A 24716-nucleotide genomic window follows, 5' to 3' on the forward strand; every position below is an offset into this window, starting at 1 on the left:
AACAGCCCCAGAAGCCGGGGTGGGGCTGCAGGGTCTTGGACGTGCCCGGTCCGCCCCGCGGTACCCCCCACGCGGACTCGGGGTGGAGGCGCCAGTTTCCCGCTATCGCTGAGCCTGTGCGGACGTGTGCGGACCCCTGAGGACGCGTGCGGACCCGTGAGGACGTGTGCGGACCCGTACGGAGCCGTGCGGGGGGGCGGGAGGAAGACGGAGAAGAAGGAAGGCGGAGTCTGCGGAGAAAACGAAACCGAGAGCGACCTACCCAGAGCCCGCCAAGATTCTGCGGACAGCAGCGGCGCGGGTGAGCGGCGAGGGCCAGCCAGCCGGCAGCCACCGAGGCGCGAGCAGCCCGCATCCCCAGCCCGGGACTGGACTCTGGTAAGATGCCCCTGACCCCTGGGCCGCCGCCTCGATAACGCTGTCCGAGGCCCTCAGCAGAGGTGCGGAGCCCTTGCTGGATCCGGGGAAAGGAGCGTGCAGCGCGCTGGGCGCGGTGGGCGCTGAAAGTCATTTTCTTCCCGCGAACAATTCTTAAACGAGCAAGTGACTACTAGCCCTGGTCCGGGACGGGAGCAACTAGTGGAAAATGGAAAAGCCCTATGGCTTGACAGATAGATGGGAGTATTAATACGGAGGCCTGAATTGCCCAAAACATTGGCTAAAAAAATCCCCAGCCAAAAATCTCTTGCCTGGGTCGTTACAATTGTTCCCCAATTGCCCATCTTTAGACCCCGCCCCAACTCTGTCCCCCGCACCCCCCACTTCTTCTCAACACCGTAGACGCCCGAGGCCCTTTAAGGCAGAACAGGACACCCCCCAACCCCTCTCCCCAGTAGCTTCATCAGAATCCTATAAAAGGTTATTGGCCTACAGACAAGGCCACCTGCTCCCTGCGTTCTGACCACACAGGCCTCATGGCTGTTCTTGGGGCAGAGCCAAGCACTGTCGCTGCCTCTGGGCCTTTGCACTGCCTGTTTTTTCCTGGAAAGCTCTTCCCCCAGATACAATGTCACTGTATCAGAGCAGCCTTCCCTGAACAACCTGCATGTAAGAAACCCCACTCTTCCCTTGCTGTCCCCCCTACTCTGCTTTCGTTTTCAACGTAGTACTTATCACCTTGTGACATTTTTTATGGGTTTGTCCATTTTCCTCCACTAGTAAGTTCACAAGAGTAGGGTTTTGTTCTCCAGTATAACCCAGTATGTAATAGGTATTCATTAAATCTTTGTTTTTGATTCATAAATTCTCTTTTGAATTACAGAATATGAGACTTCGTATTGCCTGTGATTTTTTTTTTTACATCTTTATTGGAGTATAATTGCTTTACAATGGTGTGTTAGTTTCTGCTTTATAACAAAGTGAATCAGTTATACATATACATATGTTCCCATATCTCTTCCCTTTTGTGTCTCCCTCCCTCCCACCCTCCCTATCCCACCCCTCCAGGCGGTCACAAAGCACCGAGCTGATCTCCCTGTGCTATGCGGCTGCTTCCCACTAGCTATCTACCTCACGTTTGGTAGTGTATATATGTCCATGCCTCTCTCGCTTTGTCTGTGATTTCTTTAGTACTAAAAATGCCTTGCCAGAAAGCTAAAAGACAGACTCCCTGCTGTCACTTAGGAACTTAGAATCTTGGGCAGTTTATGCTCTTGTTCTTCTGTTTGTTTATTTGAACCTGAAGATCCTTAACACTGGATCTATAGTTTATTCATTCAGTTCATCAGTTATTAGTTGAATGCACGTTGTTTGCCAAGCTTTGCACAGGCCCTTTGAGGGGGCTAGGTCCACAGGGGCTTACAGTCTGCCTTAAGGGTATCAAGGCACAGCCAAAGTAACTTCTGGGCATGAGAAAGATGGACACATAATACTTATTAGTGATTATGATGGAGATTTCTTTTAGGAAGATGGTAACATAGTATTAAAATAAGATTTATTAAAAACAGTTGAAAAGAGACACCTGTTTCTTTTTTTCCAAACTTATAAGTACTTTTTCAAAAATGCCAATTTAACACCTTATTTGTTTACACATGTATTTCACTTAAATTCAAACTGGCTTGTCATTCTGAAGATCAGCAGTTACTTAAAGTTAAAAGTGTTGAGGATTTAGGGTATTTTGATAGGACTTCAGGTTAAATAATTGCTAAGGACTCTTCCATAACTACTGTTCTGAGATCTATGACCTCCTTCAGTCGGATGTATGGTCTCATACTCGTGACTAAACTAAATGACACTTTGGTTCCTGAAGATAACGGTACCGCTACAGATCCTTATCTGAAACCCTTGGGCCAGGTATGTTGTGGTACTCAGAGATTATTGGATTTTAGAAAGGCAAGGCAGTAAAAATCCTATTTATTTGTAATGTTCTCTGTAGGGTTTGGGGGCAACACTCTATCGTAAAACATATTTCTGCAGTGAAATATATAAATCGACAACAGAGTACAATTAAGACTCTAAATAGCTCATGTCAGTTCAGGTCTAGATGGGGGGCTACACACCCACCAAAAACAAAACAAATGAAAACAAAGTAAACCTCAGTTTTCAGTGCTTTTGGATTTTGGAATTGTAGACCAGAAGCATTGTTTATTGAGGGCCAGTGGTGTGGGAGACCCTGCTGGATGCTTTTTGTCTGATTTACTCCTCACAACAACCTGTGAATCAGGTGTTTTCATGTCATGAATCAAAGGTTCAAAGAGGTGCCTCGCCCAGATCTATGTGGCTTTAAAGCATAGCCCTCTCCACAACACTAAGCTGTGATGTGAAGCCAACACCTTTGCTCATATCTAAGCCCTTCCAGCCACCAGCATTGCTCACCCGAACCACTGCGGCAGCCCCAACTTGGTCTCCTGACTTCTACTTATGCTCCACTCATCTTTTCTACACCCACCCCTCATACTCTGTTCTTTACATAACATTAGAGTAATCATTAAAAACATAAATCCAACCACATCACCCCTCTGCTGAGAACCCTCCAATAGCTTCCCACTGCAATTAGAATAACTTCCACAATCCTGACCTTGGCCTTCAAGGTCTATGTGCTGTGGCACCTGCCTACCTCTCAGACTCATTTCCCACCGTTTCCCTGTGCAGCAATCTCCTTGACCTTTTTGCCTGCCTCCAGGCTTCCTCTGCCTGAGATGCTCTTCCCCCATATCTAAGTACGGTGGACTTTCTCATCACCCAGGCTTGATTTAAATATTGCCTCCTAAGAGGGGTCTTCCCTGACCACTGTATCAAAACCAGCTCCCCCGTTTCTCTGCCCCCACCTATTAACACCCTTCTATCTCATAGCCCTATTTCATTTCATTGTAGCACTTCCAGCCACCTGTTATCCCCTCCTGTTATTTGTTTCTGGACTTGGTCATCTTCTTTCTTTCTTCGGTGGAATGCAGGTAGGGGCTTGATTTGTCTTGTACACATCTGTATACCCAGCATCAGAACAGTGCCTAACACTTACTAAGCATTTACCGAATGAACGAAGAAAGGATGCAAAGAAAAGAGCAGATGAAGAAAAGGGAGACGGTGAGGAGGTTTAAAGTGGAGTACTTAATTTTAATGAATCATTCTGTCATTTACCTATATACTGTCCAAGTGTTCATCATTTACCACTTGTCACGGGGTGTCAGTTATACAAAGATGAGTAAGACATAGAACTAGCTCCCCAGAGAGCTCACTAACTGGTTTAAAAAGCAGTCACGGGCTTCCCTGGTGGCACAGTGGTTGAGAGTCCTCCTGCCGATGCAGGGGACACGGGTTCGTGCCCCGGTCCGGGAGGATCCCACATGCTGCGGAGTGGCTGGGCCCGTGAGCCATGGCCACTGGGCCTGCGTGTCCGGAGCCTGTGCTCCGCAACGGGAGAGGCCACGGCAGTGAGAGGCCTGCGTACCGCAAAAAAAAAAAAAAAAAAAGCAGTCACAACTATGATGGGAGCTGGGCAAGGTGGGTGGCAGACCCGTGGAGGGGTACTAGCTGCTCTCTCAGCATCAAAGAAGGATGTATTGATCCTCACAGATGATTGGGAATTTCCTGGTAGATAGAGGATGCAGCTATTGCGTTCCAAACAGAGAGAAAAGCATGTTACAAGTCATGGAGGTAAGGGAGATCTGCAGATATTTCGGTATTCATTTATTCACTATTAAGCACCTATTATAAGCCTGTCCCCTCTTATAGCTCATGGTCTCTTTTGGAAGACAGTGGGTTAAATTAGCAATTGTAATAAAGGAGACAAGGGCTATGATAGAGCATCAAACCAGGACCTCTTCTAGGGTGTCTGGGAAGTAACATTTGAGCTGAGATCTATAGGAAGCAGGAGTTAACCAGGCAAAGCAGCATAACGGGTAGACTCCAGAGCACTTCAGGAGGGAGCATATTGGACAGAAGCAGTTGGGAGCCCGAAAGAGTCAGTGGGGGAGGCATTCTTTTGAGAACTATCTCTGTGTAGGTGGAATTTAAAGCCACAAGCCTCAAGGGGATCATCAGGGGAATGAGTGTAAGTAGAGCAGAGAGATCTGAGACCTGGACCCTGAGACACTACAATATTTAAAAGAAAGGATGATGAAGAGGAAGGAACAAGGAAAGGAGACAGAGAAGGAATAGCTTGTGAGGAAGGAGAGAAACCAGGAGAGGGTGGTGTCTTGGGTGTCCAAGCTAAGGGATAAGGAGGGAGAAAGGAATGAGCAGCCATGTCACATGCTGGTTATGTGTCAAGTAGACGGGCTGAGAACTGACTACTGGCTACTAATTTTAGAGATGGAGAAGCCATCGGTAACCTTGACAAGAACAATTCTGGTGGTTTGTGGGGGCTGCATGATTGAATTGATGTTTTAAAAAGATTATGATATGACTCTTTTAAAAATGGAAAATAACAGCTGTTGGTGAGGATGTGGAGAAATTGGAACCCTTGTGCACTGCTGGTGGAAATACAAAATGGTGCAGCCACTGTGGAAAATAATTAGGCAATTCCTTATAAAGTTAAACATAGAATTACCATCTGATTCAGCAATTGCACTTCTAGGTATATACTCAAAAGATTTGAAAGTAGGGATTTGAACAGATATTTGTACAACAATGTTCATATCAGTATTATACACAATAGCCAAAAGGTTGGAATAACTCAAGTGTTCATCAATAGATGACTGGATAAACAAAATGTGGGATATTCATACAGTGGAATATTATTCAGCCTTAAAAAGGAAGGAAATTCTGATACGTGCTACAACATGAATGAACCTTGAAGACATTAGCTAAGTGAAATAACCAGACACAGAAGGACAAATTTTGTATGATGCCACTTATATGAGGTACCTAGAATAGGCAAATTCATAGGCATAGAAAATAGAATGGTGATTACCAGGGGCTGAGGGGGAAGGGAAATGTTTATTGTTTAATGGGTATAGACTTTCTGTTTGGGGAGATGTAAAGAGTTTCGGAGATGGATGGCGATGGTGGCCTTACAACATTGTGAAAATGCTTTTTGCCCATGAATTGTGCACTTAAAAATGGTAAAAAGGGTAAACTTCATGTTATGTATATTTTACAACAATGAAAAAAAAGCTTAAAGAAATCATGATGGCTGCAGTGTAGAGAAGGAATTGCAGTGGCTGTGAGGAATTGGTTCTGACGTTCTTGTAGCAGTCCAGGAGTGAGATAGTGATGGCTTGAACCAGGATGGTGGCTATAGACGTCATTGAGAAGTAGAAGGATTTGGAGGACAGGACTTAGGTATAGATCAGAAGGTAGGGAAAGGACATGTCAAGGGTGCCTCCCAGGTTCACGGCTTTCAGACATGGATGCACAGTGGAGGCATTTTCTGAGAAAGGAAACTCCAAACCAGCTTGAGGGAAGATTAAAAATGCAATTTTGGATCTTTTGAGTTTAAAAGTCGTTCAAGTTGTCCAAGTGGAGAGGTTGGATAGAGAGATCTGAAACACAGAAAGAGGTTCATAAATTATGTATAAACTTTAGAGTTAATGACAAATAGATGATCTTTGAAATCATGGGCATGAGAGAAATTACCTTGAGGAGAAAGTATAGAGTGAAGAGAATAGCGTCTTTGGACCAAGCCTTGGGGAAACTCCAGCATTTAAAGGCTGTGAAGATTAAGGAGTGTTAGAAAGAGTGACCATGAAAGAAGGAAAATCAAAAGAGCTTTCTAATAAGAAACGAGAGGTCAACAGGGTCTGCTTTCTGCCTATGGATTTACCTATTCTGTATGTTCCACATAAATGGAATCATACACTATGTGACCTTTTATGTCTGACTTCTTTCATTTAGCATGTTTTTGACATGTAGCTCTGTTGTAGCATGTTTCAGTACTTTATTCTTTTTATGGCTGAATAAGATCCCATGTGTGGATATAGAGCACTTTGTTTACCCTTCATCAGTTGATAGATATTTGATTTGTTTCCACTTCTGGGCTATTGTGAATAGTGCTGCTATGAATATGCCTGCATAAGTATTTCAAAACCTGTTTTTCAATTCTTTGGGTATACACCAAAGGGGTGAAATTGATGGGTCATATGGTAATTCTAAGTTTAAGTTTTTGAGGAACCACCAAATTCCTTTCCATAGAGGCTGCACTACTTTACATTCCCGTCGGCAATGTATGAGGTTTCCAATTTCTCTATACCCTCACCAACACATTTATTTTCTGTATTATTATTATTATTATTACCAGCCTAGTGGGTGTGAAGTAGTATCTAGTTGTGGTTTTGATTTGCATTTGTCTAATAAGTAATGATATTGAACATCTTTTCATGTGCTTCTTGGCCATTTGTATATCTGGCCATTTGTATATCTTCTTTGGAGAAATGTCTGTTCAAGTCCTTTGCCTATTTTTAATTTTTTAACTCTTGGTTGTTGAGCTGTAAAAGTTCTTTATATATTCTGGATCCTAGGTGTTTATCAATTATATTATTTATAAAAATCCCTTTCTGTAGATTGTCTTTTCATTTTCTTCATAGTATCCTCTGATATATTAACATTTTTAATTTTGTTTAGGCCCAATTTATCTATGTATTCTTTTGTTGCTGTGCTTTTGCTGTCATATCTAAGATTCCATTGCCAAATCTAAGGTTGTGAAGATTCACCCTTATGTTTCCTTCTAAAGTTTTATAGCTTTGGCTCTTATATTTAGATTCTATATTCTTTAGATTTTGTTTGTAACCTAAATCATTGCTACTATCTTGGTCCAGTGAGAACCATAAACAGGGGCATAATTTGCCTGCCGAGTAAATTGTCCTAAAACTGACTTCTGACAATTTCAAAGGGGGGATTTTTGGGGATTTCATAGGAGAATCAATGTCCATACAGCTAAATCTTTCATGATTTCATAAACTTTGTATATACTCTCAACCTTTCTCTTCTCAACATAAATAATTATAATTCTACTCCTGCAGGCTTTTAACTTCTCAAGCAGGTGGACAGACTTGCACTTGACACTCAGTGGAAGCAGAAAGAAAAGTTACAGAGAAGTACCTCCAGCCTTTTTTTGGCCAGTTGAGTTTTGAAAGTAGAAAATCTTGGAGAAATTAGCTTGATTGTGTAGTCCTTGAGAGAGAAAGAAAGATTTTGTAATAAGTTTTCTCTGGGCTTAGGTGGGACTGAGATGAGTTGTATAAAGGAGAGTCATCTTATCCTGTTTTGTCTCTTAAACTAGACTGGGATAATTAGATTAAATATGTTCTGAGTGTATCACCTCTTTGAAACCTCTCTTTTATTGTAGGTTACTGTAGGAAAAAATGGCCAGTGGTCGTTCACCATGTTTCTATATAGAAGAACTTAATAAGTACCAACAAAAGAACAGTGCAGTACTTAAGTATCGTGAACTGGCTAAGACAGGACCTCCACATAACTTAACGTAAGTTGCTATAAAAAAGGGTATATCCCTAGAAAATATAAACTGGGAGAATGGCAGCTCTGGCACAATTTTGAAGTCAATTCTTTAGCTTGAGAGCAAAGTTGCCAGAGAGTACTGTCTTCTTGATGTAAAGTGGTAACTTCAGAGGACTCCAGAGAAAAAAGAGGGTTTAAGCCTTTCCATGCTTCAAGATGATATGCTATTTTGCTGTTTGGGGTGACTGCTTGAATTCTGTGTGGAACATAGGTTAAAATTTTCAAAGGTGGTCATAGGAAGCAGTGGTGATCAGAACACTTGTTGTTAGATAGTGCATGAATTTTATAATATTTTGTGAATTTTTCTTTGTAATTAGGTTTACCTATCAAGTTATAATAGATGGCAGAGAATTTCCAAAGGCTGAAGGTAGATCAAAGAAGGAAGCCAAAAATGCTGCCGCCAAATTAGCTTTTGAAATAATTAGTAAAGAACAGAAGGTGAGTAATTACCTTTTTTTTCCTAGTGAAAGGGAACTCAGAAATATTTATGGTATTTTTCTCTGTGAGAAAATACTCACATGCAGAATAAAGCAATTTACAACTTCTTTTGCTTTCAAAGTTTAGTTCAGTCTTTTTCCTGGCCCCATTTCTGTAGAACCCTGAATGAGAGGTACACCTAGGGAAGAGTGGGCAAAACAGGACAATACTATTTAGAGTGCCAGCAGCAGTGACATACTCTAAGGAAACAGTGAGAAATGAGCTAACAGGTTCTGGAAGGAGCTCCTCCACCTAATTGAGGGAATGCAGCGAAAAAGGACAGAGATAGAAGTGACCATGAGGAGAATGATCTATATGGAGGGCAGATGATGAAGAACCAACATACGTATAATTAGTATCCCTGAAGATGAGAACAGAGTAACTAGTACAGAAAAAGCTATCTGAAGAGACTTCAGTAGAAAACATTTCTGAAATAAAGAAAGACCTGGCTGCAGATTAAAACAACCCAGCAACTAAACAAATACAGAAAAATACAGAACCACCAAGAACAACATCAGCCCTTGTGAAAGTACTGAGCTCCAGGGATGAAGAAAGAAACCTATGAGCATCTAGGCAGAAAAAATTTTATAAAATGTAAAAATGAAAAAAAAATATCATGCTGTTCACAGCACCATTAAAAACTAGGAGACATTGGAGCAGTAGCTGTAAAATGAGACAAGAAGTCATTTTACATGTGGGACAAAAGTGGATCATTCTCAGATTTTGAAGATCTTGAAAAATTTTAGTATTCAAGATATTTTCTTGAAAAATCTTACTTGAAGGGACTTCCCTGGCGGTCCAGTGGTTAAGACTCCATGCTTCCACAGCAGGAGGCACAGGCTCAATCCCTGGTCTGAGAACTAACATCCCTCATGCCATGTGCTGCAGCCAAAAAGAAAAGAAAAAAAAAATTTTTTTTAATTAAAAAAAAAATCTAACTTAAAGATGTCACCCTTCTAATCAAAACTGAGAAAAATAAATCAGGCAAAAACCACAAACTCATAAATTGTTAAAGAGCCAGAAAACCAAGTCAAGAAGTTAGAAAAGGAACAGTAGAATACCTTTCCCCACAAAAAAAGCAGAAGAAAGACAGTGATAACAATAAGGGCAGAAATTAATGTGAAAAAACCCAAAGAAATAATAAAGAAGATAAGTAAAACCAAAAGTTCTTTGACAAAGTTAACAAAGTAGAAAAACTTTGGACAAGATTTTGTCAAATTAAGAATTTTAAAAGGGACAGATAACAATGGAAGGAGTAATGCTATTGTGTTCATGTTTCCTATGAAGTTGTGATCCAGGATATAGCTTTACTTTGGTATTTGTTGTCTTGTTCTTTGAGATTTACAAAGGGCACAGCAAACCAGAAAATGTTATAGAGTTTTACCAGATAAACAAGAAAATTGACTATTTTGTTTTTCTTTATGAAACTATAAAAAGGAAAATGGCTGATTTCTTTTCTCCTATTAAAATTTATCCTTGTGGGTTTTTTCTGGCAGAGGAAGATATATACATATACTTTTATTAAAGTTTTATAGTAGGGAAATCCATAAACTTGAAGTTGTCTTTCAAATTATTCATTTAGTAATTTTATTAGACAAAAGTAGTAATTTTATTAGACAAAATAAATTTTGATGATCATCTGTATTAAACAAAACATTTCTTTCTTTTAGGCCGCTAGTCCTTCATCACTGCAGACAGGAAGTCCTTCAGAAGTGCCACCCATTGAGAATTACATAGGCCGTCTTAATAGGATTGCCCAGAAGAAAAACCTATCTGTATTTTATGAAGCATGTGAATCGAGGGACGGTGGGCCCGAAAAGTGAGATGTCGTGCTTTTCCTTCTGTTTCGTTGTATCTAAGCAACAGAGCAGGCTTATTTTCATGTCTAATTTTCTGGAAATATCTGTCCTTTTTGGTACGTTCTGCAGAAAAGGTTTTATATGACTTACAAGCAATGGGACATCTTTGTAATTAAAATGTTGAAATGCTTAATTGCTGAAGACTTGGGACCCATATCCCATAATTGATCAAATCTGAGGAATCCTTTATTTCTGAGGTATATCTGGATGGTTTAGTCTGCAGGAAGCCTAAGAGAGGGTGGGGTGCCCCTGCTGCAGGGTTGTGAAAATCTTCCCATCCTTGAGGTCACGATGGCAGTCGCTGGGTGAAAACATCTCTGCCACACGTGTGGAATGACTCTCTTTCCACCCTTGTCAGAGTAGAGCTGTTTGTCCAGGTGTTTGCCCTTCAGATTTGATTTAGTGGTGTCACTCTCTAAACAAATACCATGTATTAGAAGGAACGGGCTTTCACCCTGGACTGTGCGGAGACCAGGATTTGAGGGATGTGTTGAGGGGGACAGATGAGAGCGTCAGTCAGAGATATTGAGAACGTCACCAGTGAGCTAAGACTTTGGACGTGAGGAAGAAGAATTGATTTGAACTGGGAAAAGCAGAAAGCAAATGAGCATGACGGAGATTGTTTCTCAGCTACAACCAACCAGTTAAATGAGGGAGAAGGAAAAAATATCTAAATGGCAAATAGTCCAAACAACCACTTTAGGATACTGTCCTCGGAGTTGACTCAGCTATGGATGTTTTACTTTTCACCCTGATGGATTTTAGGCCAGAACCAGGAAGAGAAAAATGTGATAGGATTCATTGGAGTGAAATATTCAAAAGTGAATTCTGTGAGTCAATCTCAATAAATTAAGAGGCTATTTTATTTTCCCGTAGCTCACTTGTTTGGTTTCTTTGAATTAAGGGCTTTAACATTCGATCGCTGAAAGAGAGAATTCTATTTAGGGAGTGCTGGAGAAAAATAGGAGCCCTAGAAATGATCCAGTCACTCAGCCCAGCTCCCTAACTTTCCCTTCAGAGCCTAGCGGGGAAGACTCACCCTGGCAGGGTGTGTTTCCCTCTGTGACAAATCATACTGGAATAATTCTGTAGTGCTGCATGGTAACTCCATGATATAAATTGCCATGTCCATTGCTTTGCCACCTTAAATATAGTTCTTACATAATTGTCCAAGGATCCTTGCCTAACCACAAGCATCCTTACAGCTCATATGGGGAGGGGGTGACTTCAGCATGGGGCTTTTGCACTGTGAGGATTTTCTTAGGTTTTTGTGCACATGAGCAGGGGGCAGAAAATGCTAAAGTTAGAGCTGAAGTTAGGGATGCTTCGCCCATCTCCTACAAAAACACTCTAACCTTATTATTTCTCCTGCAGAAGCCCCACTTCCTCTACTGGCTTTTTCTTTCCAGTTGAACATCTCTGAAAAATTCATTGGATCTGTCTTCCTTCTCTGCCTCCATGTCTTTTGACTTTTGGGGAATTAAAAAAAAAATCACCACTTGGTACCTTAATGCCAGATCTTTCAATGAAGCAACAAAGAGTTAGAAGTTGCCTGGAAAATGCAAGCTGAGATGTTAGCCAATCCTGGTTATTCTGGCAAACTGGTCAGCCATCTCATTGAAGGTTTAAATTAAAGAAGAAATGAACTATGAAGCCACCTATTAAATTAGTGTTATATTAGGCCTTTGTTAATGTGTGTTTTTTTCCTGAATCATGAGTTAGATTTACTGTTTTTTGGTATTTGGGTTAATACTGTTTATCATTTCTCCTAGATTTCATTATAAATGCAAAGTTGGAGAGAATGAATATGGTATTGGTAAAGGTTCCACTAAACAGGAGGCAAAACAATTGGCTGCTAAACTGGCTTATGAAAAGATACAGTCAGAAAATTTAATGGTATGTACTGCCTTTGGATTTAATTTTTATATTTTAAAATTCTCTCTGAAGTTGATTTGAGGTTAGATGATGTTTAGATGATACCAAGACAGCCAATCACATAGCAAAAGGATTCCTCTATTTTGTGTCCCGAAAATGAGCCACGAACCATGGGACCATGAGGCCCCAGAGGGATCACGGTTCTGTTGACAACTCAAGGTTGTTTTTTTAAATCCAGGTCAAACATCCATAAAAAATGTATTAACCCCATAATTCTTTATGGCTGTGAGTTTGGTAAATGTGGGGAAATAAATGTGGTAGTTGGTTCCCAGAGACTGAGTCACTATGGAGAAGTAATTTAGTTGCACTTAAATCTTCCAGAAAGCTGACGCATCCTCTGGTTGTTTCAATACTGCGTGTGGTGATGTCCAAAGCAACTCTTCAGCAACAAGCACATCGTAAGTGTGGAGAAACGGTTGTGTTATTTAACAGATTCAAATTGTGGCCTGAAAGAGCAAATTTTTATGAAAATGTTTAATGTTTAAGGAGAATTTAGAAAAAGCAATTACTGATCAACAAAAAATAGGCAAAATTCATAAACTAATAGTTGTCCCCTTTTCTTCTAGTGCTTCTGAGTCACCATCTGAAAATGACTTCTCAACAAATGAAGCAGAAAGCAATGATAACAGTGACACATTAGACAAGTCTTTCCAGTCTCCAGGGGTATAGTATTAATCTCTATGCTTCCTAGTTAATCTTATTTTCCTTTGTGTTTCCCCATCTAAAAATGACCTCCAGTACCCAACCATAATTTTTCAATTTTTTTCTCATGTGTTCTTACTAAATCAAAATATTTTGCAGCCTTTTCACTCTCTCCTTTCTTTATTAACTCCCATTCTTCACATGCAAAATTCTTCTATTCTTCACTCCCATCTTTCTCCCCCTACTCACCTTTGTATTTTCATATATTTTCTATGATCGGGCTTCAGCTCTTCTATCAATTGGATAGTACTTAAAAGTTTTGTGAATAGAGTTCTGCTTCTGTTTTAAAAAACTAGAACTAAACTTAAAAACTAAACTTAAAAATCAGATAGTTTTTGTGGTGCTGATTAGTGTTTATCAAAGTTATCCTATTTATAAAGAACTACAAGCAAATCAATAAGAAAAAGACAAGCAACTCAGTAAAAAAATGTACAAAAGAGCTGAACAGACAGTTCAGAGAAGCAATACCCAGATGGGCAACAGACAAAGTATGAAAAGGTGCTTATTTCATAATAATCAGGAAAATGCAAATCAAAACAACAGTTAGATACCATTTTAAACCCATCCATTTGAGTCTGGCTATACTAAGTGTTAGCACAGCTCTGTTGCTGTTATAACTATTTTATGCTGCTGGTGGATGTATAAATTGGTACCGCCCTCTTAGAGAGCAATTTGGCAATATGTGGTAGACTTGAGGGTGTGCCAGCTGTACCACCAAACAGTTCTGTTCCTAGGTACGTCTTCTAGAGAAACATGGGTACGTGTGCACATAGAAACATGTATAAGCGTGTTCTTTGCAAAATTGTTTGTAATAGAAGATATTGGAAACAATATTGTCCATGAACAGAATGTCTGAATTTATCATAATGTAGTCACTGTGCAAAACTGAGGCTGGCAGGTGATATGAGCTCAAGAGATCTTAGTCGGGTATTCGCAGTCTGTGTCAGCATATTAAAATTGGTAAAAACCCACAAAACCTAACAGAATGAAAGTGAATCTGAGTGAAGAAGAGCTATATGATATTAATTTTTGAGAGATATATCAAAGACTCCTTTTTTGGCTAAATGTTAAAATTAAATTATTAATTTGTCCTAAAAATGAAAATATTTTAAACTAGATCCCTGGGCCACACTTGTGTCTTTACTAGCACTGTGAGTGATTGTGATGCACACCTTCTTGCTAAGATCTGCTGGCCAGAGGATCACCTAGGAGGCCGTGTTCTATACCTGGAGAATCAGTGCTTCTGCAGAACATGTCCTGCAATTTGTCTTTTTTGATCTTCCTGCCATATCTGTCTGGTTGCTAAAATCGGTGAGAACTTTGATATAGCCAAGTGCAGTGAAAGCAGGGCTTAGTGAGAGCATACAAATTGATGAGGTTGTTAATCTAAGGACAAAGAAATGTGATCAAAGAACCATCTAGACATACAGGAGAAAGGATGGCAAGAAAAAGCAAGATACTTAATTTAATCATCCGAAACTATTGATATTCTCCATTTTCTTTTGTTATAGAACAGTTCCAGAAATAATCCCAGAAATGTGAAGAGGTGAGTATCATTATGCATTGATCATGTTTTGAAATGTAGTTTTATTTCAGACTTAGTTTATTAGCCTTATTTATTAAGTCTTCAGTATTTGTAGAGTATTATGTGCCCTTATTTGAGTGGAGTTTCAGAGTAGAAAGCATAATTAAGGCTCACTGAAATCTTGAAATCTACAAACAGTACTTTTAAATATGTAGAGAAATCTTTGAACATATGCACACACTACACTGTAGACATAAAGGCCTATGGGGCTATTGGTCAAGTAATTGGTTAAGGGCATTATTTTGGACGAGGCTGACAGAGGAAGTGGGTTTGGAGAGAGGTTTTCACGAGAAGTGCATAATGGGAATTCCCTGGTGGTCCAGTGGTTAAGGCTCTGTGCGTTCACTGCGGGAGCCTAGGTTCAATCTCTGGTGGGGGAACTAAGATCCCACAGCTGTGTGGCACGGCCAAAACACACACGCACACACACACACACACACACACAAAAGAGAAGTGCATTATTTTGCAGATAAGCAGGTAGAGTAGAAATGGTATCATAACTTGGGGAAGAAAAAAAAAGACCAAATGTTATGTAAATTATGGTGACTTGGTTTCTTTTTTTTTTTTTTTTTTTTTTTTGCGGTAGGCGGGCCTCTCACTGTTGTGGCCTCTCCCCTTGCAGAGCACAGGCTCCGGATGCGCAGGCTCAGCAGCCATGGCTCACGGGCCTAGCCGCTCTGCGGCATGTGGGATCTTCCCAGACCGGGGCACGAACCCGTGTCCCCTGCATCGGCAGGCGGACTCTCAACCACTGCGCCACCAGGGAAGCCCGGTGACTTGGTTTCTTGAACCAAAAAGAAAAGCAAGGATGTCAGTACAGTCAGCAGTGAGAGTGAGATGGCAGCAGGAGCCATTATAAGGCACCAGTACATTCCAAACAGTAGGTGATGTTTGCAGAGAGATGATGCCTGATGCGGGTATTTGAATGAAGATGGGAGAGGTCTGTGTGTGAGATGATCAGGCTGTCAGTCGTGGTTCTAGTGTCAGGGAGGAGGGAGGAGGAGCGTTTGTGAGACAGACTGTAAAGGAAGAGTAGACATGACTTGAGGGAACTGAGTTACAGAACTGGGTGAAGAAGATGCAAAGGAAAAAGGATACAAAGGTTGTTCCTTGTGGATGAGATGCTGACACGAGTCATGGCACTGATGGTGTTAAGGGAGTTGAAGACTTGACGGCTTAGGGGAGAGGTAGCAATTTGTATTTGTTTAGTTTTAGGTGGTATTTGAACTTCCAGTTGTAGGAGGCTTACCACCAGCAAGGTATAAGGGTCAAAGGAAACACAACCAGGATGAGAGTTCAAAGAGATATATTTGCTGAGGTTTTGAGTCTAGAGGGAGAAAGAGAGAGGCCAGCAGCATGCTGGCCATGAATGTGTTAAGGCCAAAAGAGGAACCAAGAAAGGAGCGAAAAATAGAGGACAGAGAACCATATTGTTTCTAAAGAAGAAGGTTAGTATTTGCTACCTCATTATTCTAATAGTTGACTCAAAATATAAAAAGCTGGGGCTTCCCTGCTGGCGCAGTGGTTGAGAGTCTGCCTGCCGATGCAGTGGAACACGGGTTCGTTCCCGGGTCCGGGAGGATCCCACATGCCGCAGAGCGGCTGGGCCTGTGAGCCATGGCTGCTGAGCCTGCGCGTCCGGAGCCTGTGCTCCGCAACGGGAGAGGACACAACAGTGAGAGGCCCGCGTACCGCAAAAAAAATATATATATATGAAAAGCCTAGTGCATGACATGAAACCTACTAATATAAACAAGTTACATTTGATTTCAGTTTTGAGTTGACGGGCTTCTCTTAACTTTTAGATCTTTGGCACCTACATTTGGCTCTCCTGTGAATACGGAAGAAAACAGGTATACAGTGGACTCCAGGTAAGAGGGAAAACTGTGAAAAAGAATTTGTTTAAGGATACATTTGCTCCTCTGACAAAAGTTTCTTAAGGGACTGTTGAACATCAGGCAGGTTAAATTATATTTCTACCTGAACTGTTTAATTGTTTTAGCACAATCAGGCCCACAAAGGATCATTGTCTCTTGGAGGAACACAATTTAGATGAATTCAAATGGAATGTGGTAAGTGTATATCTGTGTGATTCTCAGGTGGATTTCTCTGACATCTATGGAAGGTTTTAGTATTGAAAACAAATATTTCTATAAACCAGTGATTTTTTTTTTCAACAAAAGTACTCCTGCAGGAATCAGAATAGATCCACTTGGATCTGTTTTCCATTTTCCAGCTCCATAGCAGATTTCACTTTGAAAAGGGGTTGCTTTTGTGGTAGATCATGTGTTTGGGCTTAAATAAAGTATCTAAAACAAAGGAGGCCTATTTGCAACAGGGGGACATTGAATACGAGCTTAAAAAAATAATAAAGAATCACCAAATATTTAGTAAGTACCTAATATATACCTGGCACTGTGCTGGACATTGGATTTATAGCAGGAACAAATAGAAACAGCTCCTGCCCTCCTGAAGTTTTGAGGGGATGATGATTACATGAAAAAGTCTGTAATTACAAACCGTGGTCAGAGGTCTGAAGGAAAAGCCGTGACATGGTTAGAAATGAAAGCAGAACCCTTGGATGTAGAGTGAGGGGTGAGGCAAGGCTTTCTCTGGGGTCACATTTGTGGGGAGGCCCTGAGTTTCTGCAGAAGAGCATGTGGGAAGGTGAAGGTGGGAAAGGTGATGTGAACGTCAGAGGAGCGGAGACAAGGCCGTGTGCTGGGAGGGCAGTGAGCAAGGGCCCGGTGCCAGGAGACCAGCTGGAGAGGGAGGCAGGGCCAAACAGGTGGTCTCTTGTAGCCCATGTAAGGGCTTTCTGGGCTTTGCTGAATGCAGGGGCGGGCTATGGGAGGGTTTAGGCAATAAACAGACGTGATCAGACTTAGTGTTTATCACACTGGTGGCTTTGTGGATCACGGATTGGAGTGGAGGAAGGAGAGGAGGTGGAGTGTCCAGTGAACAAAGTTCTGCGGAAGTCTGATGGAAGTTTGGACTGATGGGGAAAGGTGGGCAGATACCAGCAGATGTGTCTTAGAAGGGGAATTGGCAGGGTTAATGATGGAATGTTGGGCATGAGGGAGAGGGGAAACCCAAGGAATTGCCAACGTAGGCAGGCTCAGAGCATGTGCTCATTTCTCCTGTAACAGCTTGGTGGTAGCCGGGGAACACAGTGTGGCACTGTTTTCTAAAGTTTTATACTTGGGATAAGATTCTTTACCATGGCTTTTGTTTAACCAGAAGGTGACTGACTCTCAGGGGTGATCTGTTATGTTGGGATGGGAAGAGGGAAGACCTATCCTTCGCAATTCAAGAATTTCTGTGAAGTCGATCCTTCTTATTTAGGAGAGTCCTGCCTGTTAGACAGTCCATTTCACCAGTGCTGTTAAGGGAAAGTGGGAGGGTGGGAGTGGGGAGCAGCGAACCCTGAACCTCAGAATAACAGTAACGTTCATCTTTCAAGGTTTATCAGAGATTTTACAGAAGTAACACTAATTGACGCAGGTGGATTTGGCCAAGTTTTCAAAGCCAAACACAGAATTGATGAGAAGACTTATGTTATTAAATGTGTTAAATATAATAACGAGTAAGTAGTAATATTTTACTTTTTTGAATGGGAAGGTGTTTTGAACCTGCAACTGTTCTTTTTTATGTATCTCTCTTCTGCACTAGCTTTTTTTTTTTTTTTTGTCCTCCTTAAAAATGTCATTGTACCATGAGGAACTTGGCTTACTCTGAAATGATCTCACTTAACCGTGGTTACTTCAATTAAAAAATGGATATACCACTGATCATCCTTTTGAGTCTGTCTTGATGAAAACTAAAGTTATAAAATCATTTAGCTTAAGATGACCTTCGAGATTTTCTAGTTTCATCTCCTTATCTTACAGATGAGGGGACTGAGATCCAAAGATATGAACTGATTTGACAAACGTAAAAGCTAGTGGGTGCTCGTTGTCTTATCATTGCATAATCCACCACTCCAAAGTGTAATGGCTTAAAAACACCTAGTTATTACTGTCTCTAGTGGTCCTATGAGTTGATTGTGCTCATCTGGGCCATTCTTCATGCATTTGCGGTCAGGAGTCATCTGAAAGTTCGACAAGGCTGGACGTCGGAGATGGCTCTCTCACATGGCTAGCAGTGATGCTGGTTGTGGCTACAAGTTCCGCTGGCACTTGTTAACCAGAGTGCCTCCACATGGCCCCTTTATGTGGTCTTGGCTTTTCACAACTTAGCTGTTGGGTTCTAAGAAGGACTGTCCCAGAGCAACTCATCCCAGGAGGGAGCAGTCTTGGAAGTTCCACATTATATTGGTTAAACAAAGTCACTAAGAGCAGCTCTCGGGGAGGGCAAATTGGCTACCTCTTAATCTGAGGAGTGGATGCAAGTATGTGGAGAGAAGGAATTCATGATGACCATATTGGACAGTATCTACTGTGGTAACAGGGTGGAGATTTAGAGCTCATCCTCTGGAATACCAATCTGAGGTGTTCCCACTATATACCAGTGCTTCCCATGTTTGTCTTACGTATTATCTGTGCCCTTCCCAAGCCCCACCCCACTCCAATTACTGGATAGCAGAACTCCTTCAGGAAGGAAAACGCAGAGGAAGCAGGTCTTAAATCACATGTTCACCAGTCTTGCTTGTTGTTTTCTGGCAGTTGTTAACTATTTGTAGCTTGGCCAGGCTGATCCCACAAGGACTAGAGAAGGAGATGGAAAAGGGATATGGGTGAAGGAAAATGACATGAGCAAAGGAGAAGCAGGCATGGTGTCCCAGGTGCTCTTCATCCAGTTAAACCAACCTACTTTCTGTCCCATGCACAATGCCTTGCAGTTGAAATATCTTCCTACGTACTCGGCATCAAAACAAGGCTTTTTCCTTCTTCATCATTTTGCTTAACAGAAATGAAATACGGTTGTTCCTTCTCTCCCCTAACATCTTTTTTAATGGTAATACTTAATTATGATAAGGGTGCAACGTCATGGACATTTCTAGTGGCTTCATAAATTGGTAAAACACAGTGAAAAATACACTTGGAGATATTAATCTAGAGCCATAAAAATGTTTATATGCTTTGACCCATGGATTTCCTATCTGGGAACCTATTCCAAGGATATTACCCAGATTATGGGAAAAGCTATTCAAGAAGATAAAAATCACAATCACAATGTCATTTATAGCAGTGAGAATTTAGAGCAAACAAAATGTTCAGCAATGAAGAAATGATTAAGTATGTTTTGTTCTCTCCCCTGATCAATGGCTATTTTGCAGTCATTAAAAATGAGGGTTATATACTGTAAATATTATACATGAAATAGTATGATGCTGGAAGTTGCTTTAGAATAATCCAGGGGGAAGATGAGGAAGTAGGTAAGAGTATAAATGAAACAAGATTAGCCAGGAGTTAATAACTGTTTTATCTGATGAAACAGTGATGGCCAGGTAGGGGCTCATTCTACTATTTGCTCTACTTTTTTATACTTTTGAAATCTTACATTAAAAACTTTATACATGATGGTTATACAGATTGTATAATAATCAGGAAAATTTTAAAGCTAATACATTATATGGAAAAAATAGTATAAAAATATACCCTATAATTACAAATATGTAAACATGTATATGAAGAAAGACTATGAGAAATAATTTAAAATAATAAATGATTATGTTAGAATTGTGTTGACATATGAGTAATTTTTTTCTTTATTTTTATAAATTTTACATCCTATAGAACTTTTCAAATTAAAAAAAGAAATTATAAAATGTTTGCTTATTTTCTCATCCTTGAAATCTCAAGTTTATTTATTCCATTTGGCATAGAATTGTCATAGCTCTTGACTACACATCCCTGTAAAGCTTCCACATCGTGCAATGAAATTTTAGTCTCTCTGCATAGATCACCCCCTTTGTGTACTTTTGCCACACACTGAAAATTCTGAATTAGGTTCTTCACGCTGCTTGTGTTACCTACCACTGCTGCCCAAATGGGGTTTGCTTATGAAATCCAAAGTGATTTTAACACGTCTAAATAAAACATAGTGGATGATTTTTTTTAGCTCCCCCCCAGAAAAAAAAAATTCCATCACTGGCAGTTCACAGACTGCTACGTATGACTTTTAAACTGTGATGTTTAGAATAATTAAGTCACTGTTTTTTCTCTTACGTTGAGAGTGAGAACAGCTGTGTTTTTTCTGTGTGTTCACTCTTTCCTTTTGAGCACCGCTGGCTTCCATTCTAAAACTCAGTGTGGGAACCATGACGACTGTTTAATAAGGGAATATAGGTAGTTGTCTCCTGTTGCTCAAGGTGTTTTGTTGTTGTTATCAGGGATGGATACTGACGCTTTTGTGTTCCCTGTTTCTTTTAACTAGGAAGGTAGAGCGTGAAGTGAAAGCTTTGGCAGTGCTTGATCATGCAAATATTGTTCACTACCACGGTTGTTGGGCCGGGCTTGATTACGATCCTGAGCAAAGCATAAATTCTTCAAGGTAACTCAAAGGAAATTCCCATAGTCATAATGGGATGGAGGAAACAGTCATTTACTATGTGTGGGCCACTGGGTAAGGCCATTAATTATTACATTTAATAGTCACAGCCAGAAACACTGAGACACTGTTATGCCTCCATTCTACAAGTAAGGAGACAATGAATAGTCTTTTTCTTGCTCCAAACTTGCTTTAAAAAACCTTTTTTTAATTGTCCTCTGTGATTTTTGAAATCTCAGGTTTAGCTTTCCTGACTCTGTTGTTTAAGGTACAGGCTTGCTCACGTGCCCTGACTTCAGTCCAGGCCATAAACGGAGTCTTGTGAAGAAGGTTTGAACTTGCTGTAGATGCTGTGTTTGGAGGCTCCCCTCCTTCCTCCACTGCCAGCCCTCTTCTGTCCCTCTCACCTGGTTGGCAGGGTGCAGTCAAGGGGCCTCTTCTGAATGCAGTTATACCATTTATGGTCAGGTGGTGGGCAGTGAAAATAATTCCAAGACCCTGAGCTGTGATGGGGGCACCCTCCCCTCAAACCTTGCATTACTGACGTTTTGTCTCAAATAAGCCACTGCAAAGGGACTGAAGGGTTTTAAAGAGCTGGCGCCTCCCTTGGAAAGTCACCCAGTGTTTCTGGAGACAGTCCTTTCAGTACAATCCTGAGGCCACTGTGGGCCTGTTCATTCACCATCTCCACACCATGTAATTGAGAACCTTATCATCGGTTTCAGAAGTACCATCAGCATACAGCCTTCAGCTTTCAGCAAATCCCTGGCTACCTTTTTCTATTTTCTAGCCAACATATGCTCAAAGAATTTAAATTAGTATTGAGGCCAACTTAGTTCAGAAAAAAAACCAAAAACCAAACCAAAACAAAAAACCATCGTTAGCAAAATCAGTCCTCCCTGCTACACCTCATAGCAATTTGTTGGCACTTTTCTTAGAATTCTTACCCATGTACTATTATTTTAGGTTTGTTTTTCCTTTATCTCTGTCCTGTTAAACTATAATCCTCATGACAGCAAGGATAGTGTCTAACTCACTTTCTTATCTTTAGATGCCTGTTCTGTGCCTTTCACAAAATAGATGCTCAGTAGAGCAATGGTGAATTAAAATGTTTCAAAATTACTGTATATATTAATGAAATTTGGTTTTCTGCAATTCCATTGTATTTATGCTTCTATTCCTATCTATTAGCAAAGATAATCAAGGACCTTCAGCATCAAAGAATGGGCAGGCTGCTACTTTATAACTTAGCTAAACAAAGCTTTGGATATCTGGGAATTTATGATTTAAATAAAGACTGGGTTATTATGTTTTGATTCAAATTTGTTATATTTAGTTTTCTGTTTTGAGACATATTTTGGCATTTTTAAGAAGGTGCAATTTTTTAAATGGAATTTTAAGTGTATTTTTTTATAAATTTATTTTTATTGCTACTTCTAACATACTGTGAATTTTATACCCAGATCAAAGACTAGGTGCCTTTTCATCCAAATGGAATACTGTGATAAAGGGACATTGGAGCAATGGATTGACAGTAGAAGAGGCAAGGAACAAGACAAATGTTTGTCTTTGGTATTCTTTGAACAAATAACAAAAGGAGTGCATTACATACATTCAAAACAGTTAATTCATAGAGACCTTAAGGTAAGTGGAAAAAGTACTTTGTTAGGAAATGATAAACATAATTTATTAATTTAACAGTCTATCTTCCTTAGTTTTAGAATCGATTGACAGTCATGAGGAGATAACATCTCTGATTCTCTAAAGTTAGAATGGATCTAGCACTTGCCCCAAATACCAATCTATAGAACCACGCAGAAGGTCTCCAGGGCTGTAAACTTATGGAGACACTGAGCTCCACAGGAAGAAGCACATTCACTTCTGGTTCTATTTGTCATCCTGGCTGATAGTCACACCCCAGTTGTAAACACTAAGAGCTTTAGTATACCGAACATTGGTGCAAATAATTATTGTGACTGGCACAGCCAGCTGGCTGCTCTGTCCCTGCCTCTGCTGCTTCTCAGGCTTGTCTGAGAGGCAGAAGGGACTCTGGTAACTGGCTTTGGGAACATGGTTCTCTTAACCTTTCAGTCATTACTCTTGAGGGCAGTCACAGCCACTAGGTCCAGAGTCTAGAATTTTCTTGGCATTTGGTTAAACATCTGTGCCCCATGATTGGAAAACTGCAGTAATCCAAACCTTGGAGCATGTAGCATATCTTTGTAATTACATTTTCTTCTGGCTTCCTAGCTTCTTTTATGGTCTAGTTGAGCAGTTTTCCCATTTCCTCCTCAAAAATGAAAGAAGAGAGACAGAAGAGCTTTCAGCCTCTCCTCCATACTCTACTCCCTGTGATTGGCCTACGCTTATCACAAACTGGCCATGCTGAATCCTGTCACCGAATCTTTGCTCCTGTTCTTGCATTGGACACTCTCTGCCTGTCCCCTTTGGTCCCAATTCCTTTATGAGCCTTTCCCAGTCACTCTGGATCAGGCAGAAGCACCTTGTCTATGTGGACCTTGGCTCTCTGCTTACCCCACCTGTCTAAAACAGCCAGGAATGAGAAACAAAGCAAAAAGTGCCTTGAGAAAAATAAGCAACCATGTACATAGTTGTTTGTTTGGCCTAGGTAGAAAAAGATGGCCCTTAAGAGGTATTGCATCCTTGGTCTGCCCAGGGGCTGGATGTCTGATACCTTCATGTAGGAGTCTACCTGGTTCCAGTATCTTTTTTGAACAGTATCTGAAGGTGTTCTTTGAAGTTGGAATGATATAATGACTCTGTTCAAAAGGATACATTTAGAATGGCTATACCTACACTTCGAAATAAATCATAGAGTTAAATAAGAAATTAAACACAATTATCTATTTATATAATCATTTGCAAATAAATTATCTACTTACACAGTCATTTCCTCTACTCAGCAGTTTGGGTGTTACCTCCCAGACCCTTGTCAGGATGAGTTAGTGAAATTCTGATTGGTGCTCCCTTCTCCCACCACCTGGTGTGCCAGTTCCCTCCTGTATTCCGCACTGCTTGTGCTCCGTGTCGGGGGGTGACCTTTTCTTGTGTCTGCAGAGAATGTTTGCTCTATGTCGGCAGGTGCTCAAAGGTCAAATTTTAATACTACTGAGCCTTCTTTCATCTTCTTCAACTTCCTAGCTTCACTGCTACAGTTACTGTTTTCTCATATCTGAGAGAAGATATAAACAAAGGCGTGTAACTTATTTTGTGATGCTTTGCAAAATACCTGCTACTGGTGGCTTTGCCAGAGAATGGTCTGTACCCAATAAAGCCCCTATTCTATAAAGTCAACCAGCATTTACCTTAAGAACCAGACCAAAAATGCTGGTGATGGACACAGAGGTTTCTGGAGTGAGGGCTTACGGCCTGAGGAGTTCAGTCCCCAAATCGGCCCAGGCCCCTCGGTCAGCCTCAGCCCTTATTCCTGTACCTCCTGGATAAAGTTTGCTCCTTTTCTTTTTTTTTTTTTTGCCACACCTTGCGGCTTATGGGATCTTAGTTCCCCAACAAGGGATCTAAACTGGGCCTCCTGCAGTGGAAGCTCAGAGCCCTAACCACTGAACCACCAGGGAATTCCCAGTTGGCACCCTTTTTTTTTTTCGCACCCTTTTTTATGTTCTACCATCCAACATTTTGCCTAGTCATACCATAATTGATTAGACAAAATGTGGCATCATGTTTTTTTTCTTTTTAATGAACTATAAACAAGCAATCTAATATTTTTACTAGACAGTCCCATCCAGCTTATA

At 40.7% G+C, this 24716-nt stretch overlaps 1 protein-coding gene across 1 annotated transcript in view; it reads left to right on the forward strand.

Annotated features, from left to right (window-relative positions):
- Positions 1–9: 9 nt before the first annotated feature.
- The window catches only part of EIF2AK2 (eukaryotic translation initiation factor 2 alpha kinase 2), a 39831-nt gene continuing 15124 nt past the window's right edge, over positions 10–24716 (forward strand). The window contains exons 1-12 of the mRNA XM_081253752.1: positions 10–378; positions 7724–7858; positions 8211–8331; positions 10041–10189; positions 12002–12125; positions 12486–12562; positions 12731–12827; positions 14378–14412; positions 16257–16322; positions 17915–18037; positions 20830–20946; positions 22407–22587. Of these exons, the coding sequence (XP_081109878.1) occupies positions 7740–7858; positions 8211–8331; positions 10041–10189; positions 12002–12125; positions 12486–12562; positions 12731–12827; positions 14378–14412; positions 16257–16322; positions 17915–18037; positions 20830–20946; positions 22407–22587 (1209 nt within the window). The 5' untranslated portion in view covers positions 10–378; positions 7724–7739. The remainder of the gene's footprint in view (positions 379–7723; positions 7859–8210; positions 8332–10040; positions 10190–12001; positions 12126–12485; positions 12563–12730; positions 12828–14377; positions 14413–16256; positions 16323–17914; positions 18038–20829; positions 20947–22406; positions 22588–24716) is intronic.

This window comes from Mesoplodon bidens, assembly GCF_964165515.1.
Source record: "Mesoplodon bidens genome assembly, chromosome: 14".
In the NCBI taxonomy this organism is placed as follows: Eukaryota; Metazoa; Chordata; class Mammalia; order Artiodactyla; family Ziphiidae; genus Mesoplodon; species Mesoplodon bidens.